This window comes from Fragaria vesca, linkage group LG2, assembly GCF_000184155.1.
Source record: "Fragaria vesca subsp. vesca linkage group LG2, FraVesHawaii_1.0, whole genome shotgun sequence".
NCBI classification, from domain to species: Eukaryota; Viridiplantae; Streptophyta; class Magnoliopsida; order Rosales; family Rosaceae; genus Fragaria; species Fragaria vesca.
In genome coordinates, this window is record NC_020492.1 from 12,395,113 (window position 1) to 12,410,288 (window position 15,176).

The 15,176-nt window shown below is 37.2% G+C and overlaps 2 protein-coding genes across 2 annotated transcripts; both read right to left on the minus strand.

Moving 5' to 3' along the window:
• Nucleotides 1–2,109: 2,109 nt before the first annotated feature.
• LOC101293556 lies at nt 2,110–4,841 on the minus strand. Its single transcript, XM_004292422.1, has 5 exons — nt 4,745–4,841; nt 2,795–2,842; nt 2,642–2,713; nt 2,427–2,569; nt 2,110–2,208 (listed from the first exon to the last, which is right to left on the minus strand). Exons 1-5 carry the CDS (start codon nt 4,839–4,841, stop codon nt 2,110–2,112), a joined length of 459 nt encoding a protein of 152 aa, XP_004292470.1.
• A 48-nt stretch (nt 4,842–4,889) lies between these two features.
• LOC101293850 (dynamin-related protein 3A-like) lies at nt 4,890–13,415 on the minus strand. Its single transcript, XM_004292423.1, has 20 exons — nt 13,047–13,415; nt 12,273–12,555; nt 12,155–12,183; nt 11,953–12,054; nt 11,404–11,472; nt 11,256–11,315; nt 10,944–11,057; nt 10,516–10,564; nt 10,307–10,416; nt 9,422–9,514; nt 9,177–9,269; nt 8,961–9,098; nt 8,166–8,279; nt 7,975–8,070; nt 7,775–7,814; nt 7,317–7,465; nt 7,073–7,219; nt 6,446–6,498; nt 6,237–6,336; nt 4,890–5,848 (listed from the first exon to the last, which is right to left on the minus strand). The coding sequence occupies exons 1-20, from the start codon at nt 13,413–13,415 to the stop codon at nt 5,573–5,575; spliced, it is 2,484 nt and encodes an 827-aa protein (XP_004292471.1). The 3' UTR covers nt 4,890–5,572.
• Between the last annotated feature and the right edge of the window lie 1,761 nt (nt 13,416–15,176).

Here is a 15,176-nt window from a genome sequence, read left to right on the forward strand (position 1 = left end):
AAAAGATTAACCAGAGCTATTTTAGTCATTTTGGTCGAGATTGATGTTATTTTGAAAGTTTAGGTATGAAACTAATTTAAAAAAAAGATGAGGTATCAAACTAATTTTAGACCTAAAGTTCAGGGTAGTAAACTGAATTTTTTTCCTAATTATAACAAACAAATATTATTTCCTTGTCGTGCTCTCTCTCCCTAATACCCTAGAGAGTGCCGCTCAGCTTCTCAGCCTGTCCGGCTACACCTCGGCGCCGGTGATGTCGTTGGCCTCGTCGGTGCTCGAGCTATGCTGTCGGATGGGAGGTGATATGCTAATATTAGGTTGAGAGGCAGGGGTTGGGTGTCGTTCTTCTTTCAAGGCTTGAAAGAGTGACTGGTTTGGTTGTGGTGCGGCAAGGATATGGAGACGGACTTGGCTGAGATCGACATCAAGTCGAGGTGGGGCGATGGGCGGTGATGTTGGCTTGGTGGTTTTTTTATGCTCTGGGGTTGCCCCCTCTGCGTAGGGTGGTCCCGGAAGTGGTCAATAATGATGGGTTGCAGACTTGTCCCTTCTAACTTGTGTCTTAGTGGTTGGATACCCGGCTCTTTTGCTACCAAGGCGTTATTGATCATATATAGTGCATATTCTAGGGTTTACAATATTAAGACAACTTATGTCACATAAGTTGTTTTACATAGCTCCTTAATTACGTTGCCCTTGCGGGTGTGTTATGTTTATGTTGTACTCCTACCGTTTCTTGATCAATAAAATGATTTAGCATCATTCTTCAAAAAAAAAAAACAAACAATGTTATATTTTTTTATCATAACAATAAAATACTCAATTAAATATTCCATATTTTTTTTCTTCTCGTTGGAGCACGTGAAGAATTTATGACGATGCTAATTTTGGGAATTTGGCATTTGCTGCAAATTTGTGGAAGGAAATAAGGAAGTTGTTGGACCTGAAATAAACTTAATATTCCTTAAAATTAAGAAAATCAAGAAAATGGAAAGCGGTTGCGAATCTCACTTCTCCCTTATTCAAGTAATTTTTTTTATCAATAAACAACTCAGATATTACAACGAGTCTATTGTCGAACTCATGACCTCCCATTTACAAAGGAGAGACTTATGCCACTAGAACGAGTCTATTGTGAGTTGAACTCATGACTCCCACTTACAAAGAGGAGACTTATGCAAGTATTTAGAAACATATGTTATTAGCTAGCTATTCTTTCATCAAGTTAGAGACGTGTTCTAGTAAGCATGTCATGTTTGTTATTTGAGACTTGAGAGTACTTATGCATTTTTGTAACTTCACATTCTATTTTAAGCAAGTAAAGAGAAAACATTGGTGGTCTCTTGGACTTATGCTCTTTAGCTATTCTATTGTCAGGGTGAGGAATGAAGAAATAGGAGGTTGAAAAGCAATATCCCATATCTGTTTGAAGTACTCAAACTTACCTATTTCATTGAGTTTATGGCTCAATTTAAAATGTCTATCCAGATTTTGTTCCTCAAGTTTAATTACCTTTTGAGACTGTTGGCTTTGGAGTTGTAGATAATAATGTAGTTATTGTACATAACGTGATTTGAATGGGTTTCACGGAACCAAGTGACAGAATATATATGGGTAACAAAAATTTTAATGGCTAGCTGATGGAAGAAGAGCAGCTCGAATGGACTGGGAGAACCCAGTAAAATAGCGGTATATGCACTCTAATTTTTCAACTAATAAAGGATCCCTTAAAATGGCAAAAAAAAAAAAAAAAAAGAAACCTGAACCTTACTAGAAGAGCTGTGTATATCAAAGTATTTTTGGTTTCCTTAAGGATTAATGGGAGCTTGGTCACACCACATTGGATCTTAAAACTTGGAGAGTAGTTCTGTTTATGTCGGTTCTGGGGCATGGTTTTACAATTTTTGATTCCTGTAGAACTTCCAATTATAAGGCAAGAAAGCACTGAGAAAGACAACAATTACACCCAAGCAAAAGTCAAAGAAAGATAAATCCATCGCCATAAAATAAAATCTTCATGCCACAGCAAGATAACTCATCACCACAAAACAAAGCATTCACCTCTGAATAAATGATCTTATTCATCATATTGTGGTAACATGACGGCAGTTAGGCACTGAGCATGTCAGAGTTGTTCTTCTTGCAGTCAGACAACATATCCATGTAGAACTGGCACTTGCTGATATCACTTCCAAAGTTGCTGATACACTGCAACAAGAGCCATGCATGTAAATTTAATTCTCAAGCAAGTTCTTTTACTTCAACATATGCTATCCCAGATGGTGTTTTGCTGCATGCCTAAAGAGTTAATTAACAAAAGTACTAATTTGCTGTATTCTCATTACTAACTTAATAGGAGAAGAGATTTTATCTTTTATGTACAAAAATGCTAGAAAATAGAAGTAAGTAAATAGTGGTAGACATACATCTTGGAATGCCTTGGAGTGAACACTGCAAGCATCAGAACCACCCATACTGCTAGCAGTAGGTGCTGGAGCAGCAGAGACTACAGTTTCATGCTTGATAGTACGAGGCCCAAACAAAGAATCCACAGCGCCGAAAGCCATTCCTGCAACAAAGTAAATGAAGAGCTTCTATTGGCAAAATGCTCACACCAAACCTAAATTAACATTTTGATTACCTTCAGCAATGACTGATCCAATACCCCCACCGCTTCCACTCTGAGCAGGAGCTGGAGCAGGAGCCTGGCGAACTGCAGCAGACACAACATATTAACGTACAGGCCAATATCGTAAAAAGAAAGTTAACGTAAGCTGGCTTCAGCATAAGATACCTGGTGCAGGTGCAGGTGCACGACGAGGAGCTGGACGTGCAGATCGACCTGTACAAGAGAATCAAAAGGACAATTAAGCTGTCTATCCACCAGTTATGAATACATCTAAATGTAGAATGACACCCACCTTCACTGTGAAAACTACTCATTTCTTGGTAGATCAAGCTACATTACATCCCTAACCATTTGGACCAAGTGTCTGTTTAGATGATACGAAATAATTAGTAATGTTTCGTTTGAAAGGAAATTAAAATTGCCTATCCCCCAACCAAATAATATTCTTAATCCTTACATGACTGACATTAAAACGTACCCGTTACATATTTTCTGGTCAAATGAAGCTGAACATTGTGTTAAATCGAAACATGATTCCGCAGATAACAATGAAGGAAACAAAAAGGCAGAAGGAGTTACAATCACAATAATAAACAATATTTCTTTCTACGTCTCACTCGATCAATCACAATAATCTATCAAACATGCACAAACCCTACAAAACCCTAGAAATCCCAATACTCAGAATTTCCTTAATCAGATAACAACAAAGAAAATACAAAACGATAATCGGAAAAGAAGGTTTAATATATAGAGGAGATGGAGGAGAGAGATGAAACCTCCTGAGCTGCGGCGAGCCATATTTGAGCGGCGAAGAGAGAGAGACGATGAACAGTTTTGAGGAACCTGGTACGTATTTTGGTTTTTCCAAGCTGTTTTTACAGGGTTACTTTTATACTTGTACATGGACCAACGTGTTGGTGTCTCATTGGTCTGATAGTTAAAGCAGATCCTGGCCGTTGTTGTGTTTTTGTCTATCTACGTGGAACCATCTAGAACTTAACAGATAAGAGCGAGTAATCTCTACTACTATAAAGGGAGCAGTCCTTAAATTATTAAATTATGTTCTGACAATACTAGCCTTATTAAGTTGATTCAGATCAGTAAAAACAAAAGTTAATTTGGTAAATAAAAAAATTAAAAAAAACAAAATAAATAAAATAAAGAGAGAAAAGTGAGTAGTGGGTTTTATGCTGGAGAGAATAACTGCGTTATTAAGAAATTGTGAGCCCGTGCAAATGCACAGGTAAAAAGCTAGTTATTTATAAAACAGTGCACTGGTAATTTAGTGCAGTGAGTTTTGTTTTGTTCTTTTACTTTTATTTTATATAAGCAACGCCTTGTTTATTCTTATTATTATTATTATTATTATTATTAGTTTGATAGGAAAGGAGAAAAACTAGATAGAGGTGCCCTAGTGCATCCAAAATTTACAGAGTCAAAGGATAGAGCGAGCGATGCTTCAGGAGGGACACACCCCTCCCAAAAACAAGGCTTGAACAGGCACTCGAGGTCGAAGCACTCGACAATAAAGACTAAAACCCGCTCCTTGCAAATCGATGGTTTTAAATTGCTCCTGAAGAAACCAAAGCTTCAACGTTGCATCACCATGCCGCCCTAGACCTTCACTCGTAGACCGACAAATGAAATATACATGTTCAACGACGACGTCCTAAGGATGCATAGTGTGAACTTCCAAAGCGGTTTTGGTTTTTAACCTTGATAAAAAAATATAAAACAAAAAACAAAAAACTAAAGACTAGCGTTCAGAAAGTAAGCATGAGGATAAGAAAGTTGTACATTTCTTGCGTTTACGGATGATGGATGCAAAAGGAGGGAAAAAATGGTTCTTTCCAAACTTTGAAGGAACCACTTTCCCTCTTTTTTCTTACATTTATTACTCATAACATAATATTTTATTATATTAATTACAAACTTTTTAACAACTTCCTCATTGGCTTCCTTAGGCTACCAAACATCAAAATAGAAAGTTATCGGAAAATTTTATTTCCATTTCTTTTTCTCTTTCTCATGAAAAAAAATAATAAACTACTTTTTTTTCCCGCAAACCAAACAAGACCTAAAGGTAATCCATCACCTTGTTAACGTTCTTACAAATGTCTGACTTAGGCACGCCGTATCCTGTAACCTTTATTTGTGGTTGACAGCTAGTGACGGAATTCAGAGATGGTACCCGCGCTGTTCCAGCCATTTGCACTAGGAAGGTCCTCGGTGCTACAAAATTTTTCCCGCCAACCAATTTTCCTCTCTCCTTCCGACTCGCTGATGGTTAATGGTTGCCGGTCGCAGTTTCGCTGTCCTTTGGTTTGTAACAGCCACGAGGTTGGGTTCAATCGCTTGTTAATCAAGTTGAATAATTACTGACCACGCTTTCCAAGTTGTGGAGGGCATCATTCCAATGAAATTACAATCTGACGGAAGCGACCCTAGTTTTCAGTACAATCTATTCCTAATCATTATGCATTGATCATCCGAAAGAGGATGCATATCCATAAAAAAAAAATTAAAAAATTAATGTTTGAGGTACACTACATACTGATTACATTTGAAACATTGGTTGCAACCTGCACATTTTAATTACCCCAAGTTGTGGACAATCTCAAATTCAATGTAATATATGCATATCTGAGAATCACCTGACAAAAATAGGTAAGAGGGGTAAAAGAGAAGGATCATCCATCTCCTCAATATATTATTCTTGGACCCCGTTAAAGAAACACTTATAAACCTATGCTATTATAAGGACAATGAAAAAAATATGCATTGGAAAAGGCAATGCCCGGATACCCGATTTGCACAAACCACTTGCAACAAGCTGGGCTGCAGCATGTAAACTCATATTAACCCGAGTTGGACACGAGCAATCAAATGAATATAATGCTTCGACACTATCTGAAAGACTTGGAGCACTACTTGACCGGCTTATAGATCAACAGATGGATATAGACCAGGCATGTACATGCGCCCACTTCCATTGGAATCTGCATTTGCATAAAATGGTGAGTTGAGCTCTCCAGAATGAGATGACTTTCTTGGCTTTGGGTTCTTAGGTGAAGAGTAAGAGTCATTGGGACTGCCTGTGGAGTACATCGACGATGTATGCAATCCATGGATCTTTGGCAACCCGGTCGTATCGGCAGCACCCATACTATAACCTTTCTCAACTGTTTCTGCTTCCAAAGGCAGCTCATCCAACGTCTACCAGCAAATAAAAAACAAAAATGAGTAGGCTGTAATAGCAAATAGAGCGCACTGAAAGCCAATGGAAATTCAGGGACCATCCATTCTTGTATTCAAGTCCTAACTAACCACATGTCAACTTACTCATTTGGTTTAACTTACTCGTAAGTTTGATACATAGTTCTCAATTCAAATGTAAATATCTTGCTGGCTGAACAAGTTTCAGTTCCATTTGTCAAACGCATGAAACTCAAACATACATGATACAGGCCTATGTTTATGATATGAATTAGGTGCACAAAAATACATGCAGAGCCACTAATACCACAAAATCTTGTGTAATAACAGTAAACTTCATCATTGATCTTTAAAAATCCAAAACCTAAATTTTTTATGAAGGACCTACCCGGAAAGCCTGTTGCAGAACTCGGAGGGTCTCACGGGTGCGCTTTCTCTTCATTGATACTTCATCAGGCTCCTGCAGCATCTCTTCAAACAAGTTTTCTCTGTTCGCAAGCATACATAGCAAGCACATCAGCAGTCATGACAGGTTAGCTAATAAACAAAAGATCCCGGATGTAATAGTTTTAAATGCCATTCCAGTTATTTTGTCACCTGTAAAGCTTCTTAATGAAGACATTGTGCAGCTCACGCTTAGTATGATTGACCTGAATGTATGTCAACAATAGTTATAATACATAAATGAAGACATGTATATATGAAAAACCTTTTAATACACAACAGTAAATCTGTACTACAAACACAAAACTTGGGAGACATCACATAAAAGAAAGACTAATAAAATGAAAATTGAAAACTCAAAAAGACAACAGACAACAGCAAATAAGTACGATATCCATTACTTTCATATACAAACAAATAGAAGAACGTGCAAGGTAGACTTGGTAGGTAACGATGCTGAGGAAAACAGATCCGGGTACAACATTGATGAAGTATTGTATGTGAAATAATGAATAAGGAAATAAAGAGAAAGCCCTCAGAATTAAGTGGTAGCAAGGAAAGGAATGAAGTTTCTTACTTGAGCAAGATTTATATTGCTCCGTATATATAGATTCATTGCACCCATCTTACCTCAAAGGTTTTTTTTTTTCAATACTGTTCAATATTTTTTAATACACATCAAATAGTTCAAATCTGATATATAGGATACTAAAATTAAAATAAAAAAGAGGGTGAAATAAACAAAAATTAAACAGGTGAGTCCAGGAAAGTCAATATTACCAAGAAGTGCATTATTGCTTTTGGTACAGAATCCTCTATATTCTTCCTAACAATGTCATAGTATGATCTTAACAGAAGTTTTGTGACCGCAATTTCAATTGTCTCCTGCTCTGAGTGGTTTTCTGTGGGCTTCAAGACAGTTGGGGGCTGAACAAAAAAATAAATATGTTAATAAAATAATATAAGACAAAATAATATCGGGTAAAAAGCACATAAACCATGTAAATATTGAATAAGAAAATACCTCTCTTAATTGGATCATAGAGATGGCTTGTTCCATGTGGTGGATAGGTTCGTTATACGGCTTGTTTATTAAGGTCTCCTTAGCAGGCGTACGGTTATCACTCGCTCCAAAAATAGATGAAATTCCCCAAGTTGATACACTTGGGCCTCCTAATCACATAGCAAGAGGTGACAAAATAAAGTACACATAAGAGGTTTAAATGTAGTTTGACAGTTGCATCATGTAAACATGCACTAATAGTCTAAATTTGTATTGTTTTCTTTCCACCATTGAATCTAGATCCAAGGGTGGTTGAGTATAATTTCCCTGTTAAGTTACTGAGCAGGTGAATTTCCAGACACCAACAGATATGTATGTATGCGTCTCGTATAGATATATTTGACTCAGAATTCCATAGTATGAAAATGTTGGTAAAGACTACAAAGGAATATGATATTTAGTGGGGAAAAATATATTACCGGCAGGTGGAACTTTTTCACTATCTACCACAGGACGAACCTGTCAGTCAAATAATAAAAACAAAAAAGAATCGTTAACATTAAAGGGACTAGGTTAATATCAGTGGCAACTTTCTACTTTGTGTTCTTTAACCTTTAGCAGTAAGTGCAAGATTAAATTATAAGTAAAAGAGTCGCTTATTAAAACACGTTGCAAATACCTGGTCAGGTAAAATTCCATTCACTTGTCTGCCAAGAATTGCTCTAGATTTCAAACTTCTTTCAGACGCTGGTGCCTTGTCAGAGTCTACACCATCCTAGTTGAAAAAGAAAAAAAGATAAAAAGTATAAAATGACATCATGCTAAACTGACTACATGATTGCACAACAATTCAGTGGCATGCCTATGTACCTTTTGCCTGGCAAGAGGCAGAGGAATCCGAGAGGACTTCACCTGTTGTAATGCACTCTCAACAGCCTTACTTCCACCAATAAAATTAGCATGTGAAGTATTGATGTAATCCATCTGCAGAATGAATAAGATCCAATATAAGGGACCAAAACAGATGCTTTACAATAGTACAAGAAGGGAGTTGATCAGTCATAAAATAAAAATATGCAAGCAGACTACTGAACTAGCATGGAACAGGGAGCTTGGTTAAATTCACTTGGACCCTACCTATCCTCTGTACATGCTTTTTTCTTTGTTAAGGAGCATCAAGTGGCATTAATAAAGCAGTCAAGCTATACACAACACAAAAACTTGAAACATAGGGATAAAGCTGGCCCAACACCACTCCCAACTAAAAGGAGAAAATTTTCTCCACAAAAAAAAACTAAAAGGACAATCCTTGGTAAATAATTATGTGCGGGCCTACTTGGATTGTAAAAAAGATGCAAGTACTTGATGTCCCTACTGGGAATGCATTGGACGTACCTAAAATACAAAAGATGCAAAATACCATTTGACCAATAGATGATAATAAATAAAGATAAAAAAATACAACCTAGACAAATATATTGAGTGGGATCCATAAGAGTAATTTCATCAACTCTAAAAATCAATGTTGAATTACATTCAGGGGAAAAAGATGTGAAAGAGAAAGAGCAGTTAGAACATTGCTCCTGAATGCAGATCTGTGAAATGATAAATATCTATCGCATAAAGCAACACAAAAATAGTGCAAAAGTGTCTTCATCCTCATACCTCCATCTCAATAATATGTCCAATCATTGTCTCAGAGGGTTCAAGACCTTCTCGTAAGAAATTCCCTATGACTTCATCCATTCGCTTTCTCAGAACAGGGAATCGCTGCAATTCATTTACGAGGCAGCGATGGCTAATCTGAACAGATACAATTTCCAAATTAATTTGAAAATACATGCATAGTGACAAAATACATGATACTAACATGTTTCTTACCTTCATCAGCTCATCATATATGAACCTGGCACATTGAAGGCTGGGATCTAACAAACGAGCTATTTGCCTCCTGACAAGATTTTCAAAGGGCACCTATATACATGAAAGATCAAATTTCAGGTATTGTCAATGGAGGAAAAACATGACTAACGTCTTGAATGAAAAACAGAAGAGTAGAAATCATATGATTATGTGATAAAGTTTAGTTCGTCTTCAGTACGTGAGAAAATACAACAAAGATCTACCTCTGGTACAAATAATGCAGACTTGGGACCCGTCGCATTTTGAATTGCAGTTCTAATGTCATCATCTGTTAGATCCTCACAGGGATCCACCTCCTATACACACCAAACCAATGTCATACAATAATGTGCAAGGACTATAAAAACATACAAATGAATCTAACAAAGTAACGTAATTAAAGTCGACAGGGGATCTAGGGAAGTACAGTTTAGCTTTGACATCTCATCATTCACTATTTTTCCACATGAGTTTTCTTGCTACTTTCTTGAGTTAGGTATAAACACACGACAGACATACAAGCAAGATCAATGTGTTACACTCTAATTTACAGAACAGGCAACCTGAACTATATGTAGCCAATTTAAAAAGGTTGTTATTATCATCAATAAGAACCCATTTTGAACCGTGTTAACCATCAATAGACCTTTAATTATTATACATAATGGAGCAATGAAACTGCTGGAAAAACTGCATGAAATTGAATATATTCATGCAGACAGTCCAGTGTGGGGAAAAATTGCATTTGTTTTCACACAAAAAAGAAAAATCCATTTAATGGAGTAAAGAACAGAAAACATTGCAACACTACATCTGCATTTCTCCCAGAAGTCAAATTGGCTAGTAGCCAATGATGGCAGAGGGTAATGCATACACCAACTGTTGGTAAATAATTGATACTAGATAATAGTGTAGAGTAATCGAATAGCAAAAATGAGGTTATAACAAACAATTCTTTATGACAGAGTCAAGCAACTGCAAGTTATATTGTGGGCACACCCTAAATTGTTGCTATATAAATATATAAATCAGAAAGGAAACAAAAAAATGTCACATAAATAACCATAAGATCACTCCAGGAAGACATCACTTGTTATCAGAGTTCTAACCTCTAAACTTTTCACAAAGATGTTTTGGAAGATATAGTGAATTCGTGCTCCGCCAGACAGCTCAGTTGTTGACATTTCTTCATTTTTACCCTCGACCATTGTAGAAAATGCTGTTTTCAAGAAGAGATCCGTGATAAGTACTTAGCTTAGGCACATACATACAGGCAACATACATTATTAGGAAAAGAGAACTGGTAAGGCTAATTTACCTTCGGAGTACTTTGATAGAATATTAAGGAGAAGAGCTCCCTGACCAGCCTATTGGTAGCACAAATTTAGAAATATTTTAGCCAAATAAGAAAAACATCATATAACAAAAAATACAATCAGATCGTTAACAATTGATTGTCTGCAAGTGTAAGAAGATCGGTTTTTAACTCATGTTGAAGCATAATAGTAAAAAGCTACCTACAAGAGCAAATCCCTGTTTACAACTACGTACTAACTCGCCAAATATAGCAGGGTACAAATGCATGTACTGTATTCAGTATTTTTAAATAGAGAATAGATAATATTTGACTCTGTTTTAGTCATGTGATCATCTATTGTCCACGGGAAAAACTCTAGATACAATATATACATTGTTTTGTCTAATATTGACCGTATAAATCAGGGATAGTTTTCACACTAAACACACCTTTGATTCTGTGATTTCCCCATAACTGGCATGTTCCTTGGCAACAGAAACAAGTGCGGAGCTTATGCGTGATTTCAGCCCTGGGAGTACTGCCTTGATATGTTGGACTAGAATCTGCAAATAAATTATGAGGATCCACTTCACAGCTGTGTAGAGAAGTATAATCATCATCATAGCAAATGAATTCAAGAAATCGCGACAATCTAAGCAGACCCGAAACATGTATATATAGAGTACATGTTATAGTACCAGCAGTACCAAAGCAGTTCAATTACAAGAGAAACATATAATAACCATTTACAGATATTGTACCTGGTTCAACTTCTTCGCCAACTGAGGGATGCCACAGCGATCAGCTAGACCATTATATACCTATATAACAGCACAGACAAATTTATAATAAATTATTTGTTTAATCCAAGCTAAGATATGTGTACTAATTCAAGGGAAATGCTCATACCGGGCGGCTGCGGAAAAACTTTTCCTCAGCTATAAGTGCATCCTTGATACTCCGGTTCAACATAATATCCTGTTTCAAGGATAAAATTGAGTAACCTTATCAGAATGTAGAAAGCATATATCCCAATTTGATAACCACGATTATAAGGAAATACAGGAAAGCAGGTAAAACAGTGTTCGCCAAATGAAATACTCTAACGTGAACACATGATGTGAAAAAGAAATACAACGTCGAAAAGAAAAGAAAGAAAAGGCATGTACAGTATTCCATTAGCAGCCTTGAAAAAATTGACTGCGTATTAATATGTACCAGACATGACCAAGGGAAGAAAAACAGTTTTCAATGGCAGCTGCTTGACATAATATTTGTCAGAAAAGGCAAGACCAAACAGAAATAAGTACCAGATTGTTACAACAGAGATGAGAGCACAAGATAGATCAACTTCTAACCAAAAGCATGTTTGTTGTAGTCAAGAATCACTTAATTTTTCACCACATCAGATATACAGCAGAAGAAGAAGCAACTTTTATAGAGTTTAAGATGGGTTACCTCCTGACTACGATTCACAACACCTATGTAGCCTAGCCGTAGAGGAATCACTTTTCCGAGCAAAAGATTACGAGCATCAGTACCTCTATCCATAATATCCAGCTGAATTCATTGAAATAAACAAAACAAAAAAACTTATCAGGAAACAAAATAGATTGCAAAATAGAACTGCCAAAGAAATACAATGTTAGAAAAATTGTACCTTAGTGACTACTCCTATGGTCCGGAGGCCTGTCATAAGAAATTGTTAATGTAAGACAGATGAATATAGAATACCAAAATTCGACCTGGAAATACAGTTTCAAAGTTGCAGATTTTACCATCAGGATCAGCATTCCCTGCAATCTGAAGAGCATCTGAATTTGCCAAATCCGAATTTGCTGCTGTGACAGCTAGAATTAAACAACTTGGAATTTTGATGTAGGACATGATCATTGTCCTAATCCGTGCTTCAATATCAGAGGGCTGGTCACCAACAGGAACCTTTGTAATTCCAGGTAGATCTACCAGTGTGATATCAAGAACATTTGGAGAAAATATCTTCAAACGAATCTGCTTGTCTGTGACACCTTTGTTTCCACCTGCTTCCCTCTCAGTCTCAGCCTACATCAATAGGAATTCATTACCAAGGGACGAACCGATACATATACATCAATGCACATATTTGTAGCTTAGTATTCGTTGGATATTTATACTTCTTTACACTTGCATGTTCTTTACAAGAAAAATATGATGAAAAAGGAAGACAGAGAACTGCATGATATGCTAGTCCTGTTTAACTGGATTTGGCTGTCTAGATAAACGTGAGGTTATTTTGAGGAGTTCCGCTGACACATGGTCCCCTAAACGTCCGAGTATAGAGTAGCAGAAGGCACAATGAGAGCAGCAAAAGTAACAAAAGGAAGCAAACATCCTGAAACAGAAATTGAATACTACATTTAACAATCAAACTCCCTATGCTAGTGTCTAATTAGTCACACTCATACCGTTCAATTTGAATTTAAGTATTCAAACATGCATCCTTACTTGCTAAGAAACCAAATTACATGATTCAAATTCAAATGACGAGTAGAATCAAAGAGAGGAAAGAGTACCTGAATCTCCCTTCTAATGTCGGAGAAATCGTAGAAGCGCTTGCCAGGGACGTGAAGGAACTCGCCGTACTCCTCATCGGTGCCATCGGCGCTGCGTTTAGTCTGCAAGAGCTGGAGCACGAGGGGGCGGCGCGTGCAGATTTCAGAGCCGCGGGGCAAGAAGTCGCGGCCGACAAGGGCCTCGAGCACACTGGACTTGCCGCTACTCTGGCTGCCGACGACGGCGACCTGAGGGAGCTCGATGGTCGATTGGGAACCGAGCTGCGCGAAGATGTCCTGGAGCTTGTTCACTATGGGGATCACAGAGTTTCCGAGCGGCGAATTGGAGGATGAAGGTTGCGGTGGCGCCACTGAGGGCTCGTCAGCCATGGCTGGATGGAGATCTTACAGACGGTGAAGCCCTCCCTAGGGTTTTGGAAATTTCTTGGAGAGAGAAAGAAGAGAGATAGTTTTATTTGATTTTCTTGTGACTCGAGACTTCGAGTTTTAGCTGTATTACAATTTTAGAGAGAGTTGCTTTTTGAGGATTTATTTTTCATTTTTTCGAGGATTAGCAGAATAAGAGGATTTTTATCTTTTTGTTTTCTTTTTCTTGATTTTTTATTAACTTTCGTGGGAAGTAACTCGCAATTTTGTACCTAAAGAAAATGTGAGAAATTCTACGATACATATCCGTATGTGATATCCATGTTACACATGTTGTCTTATACTAACCGATCAACCACCATGGCACAAGATGCCAATCAATATGACAAGTAACCATCATTATAGAATACGCTCAGGATATGAAACCTACGACAAAATAAAATCAACCACTTCTATCTAATCCCTATGAAAGATATATAGTCGTGTAAGGACCTTAATTGGTGTATGACAAATAAAACCCAAAATTAAGTAGAACAGTTATAAATCATTACTCTAGGTAATACGTCTTACCCTTGCCATCGACATTAGGGTTCATTTCACTGTCAACAACTATAGTAAGCGATCCCAACCCAAGCTTAAATACAGACCCAACCATTAAGATTCCATTAAAATTGGGTTCATTTCACTTTCACCTTTGTTTGATTAATTTGTTTTTATCTTTAACTAGGGTTTGTTGATGCATTGGGGTTGCCCTCTCTACGTAGAGTGGTCCTGGAAGTAGTCAAATAATCATGGGTTGAGGACGTGTCCCTGCATCCTTGTGTCTTGGTGGTTGGTTACTCAATTTGCTATCAAGGCAGGTTTTTGTGTCGACCTCGCATATGATTTATGGCATTAAGATAACTTAGGTTGGCTTAGGTTCTTAGGTCTTAAATTTCTAAGTTGTTTTGCATGGTTTAATTCTTTCGTGCTCAAGAGGGCAGGTCTTGTTTATAATGTACTTTTACTTTCAAATTTTAATGGATTGATGTCGTCTTTTTATCAAAAAGAGAATATTGTCAATTTAATATTGCCTAACTAGAGAGCAAAACCGAAAATAGTATACTTTTAAGCATCACATCTTCTCGGTTTACATCTAGAAAGCCTGAGGGTATTGTGACTCTTTCTCACTATCATCTCTTTGCTTTTATGATGTATTGCCCCAAAACCCGTCAACCCTAACCCTTATTCCCTTCAAAATTATGATTCAAGCTTCTTATTGTACAATGATTGCTGCTACGTACGACCTGGTGCACAAGACATGATGATTTGTTTCTATGGTTTTTGTAAAGACTCGAGGGTTGGGAGTTGGCTTCTTTTATCTAGAAGTTGGTCGAAGCAGTTCTGGGTAGTTCACTTCATATCTCTGTTTCAAGATGGCTCAGAAACACTTGAATCATAAGGGTTGCCACAAAAGAGGTCTGGAGACTTTGCCGAGTTATATCTAAAGTCTCTAGATGATCTTTGCCGCTGCGGGAAGGGGAAGGTTTTTTAGTTTTAAGATATCTTGTTTGAGTGGTTCCTTAGTACACTTCACTTTGTACAAGTCCTTCCAATTGAAGAGCGCAATTAAAATTTATTGGTCAAATGGCATCAAAATTACTTTGTTCGAACTTGATTGCATTGTCCCGTTTGGAAAGAGGTGTGTCTGCAAGCAATTGATGTGTTAAAGATGTTACATTGGCACTATGCTAAAGTTAATTATCAATGTATCAGACACACTTT

Coding starts and splice junctions, on each gene's coding strand:
- LOC101293556 (XM_004292422.1), bottom strand. CDS start 4,841: ATGGCTGGAACAGCGCGGGTACCATCTCTGAATTCCGTCACTAGCTGT. Junction 2,714..2,794: donor TGCACCTGCACCTGCACCAG/GTATCTTATGCT, acceptor TGTCTGCTGCAG/TTCGCCAGGCTCCTGCTCCA. Junction 2,209..2,426: donor ACTCCAAGGCATTCCAAGAT/GTATGTCTACCA, acceptor CTCTTGTTGCAG/TGTATCAGCAACTTTGGAAG.
- LOC101293850 (XM_004292423.1), bottom strand. CDS start 13,415: ATGGCTGACGAGCCCTCAGTGGCGCCACCGCAACCTTCATCCTCCAAT. Junction 9,099..9,176: donor TATATGATGAGCTGATGAAG/GTAAGAAACATG, acceptor GTATCTGTTCAG/ATTAGCCATCGCTGCCTCGT. Junction 7,220..7,316: donor CTATGATCCAATTAAGAGAG/GTATTTTCTTAT, acceptor TTTTTTGTTCAG/CCCCCAACTGTCTTGAAGCC.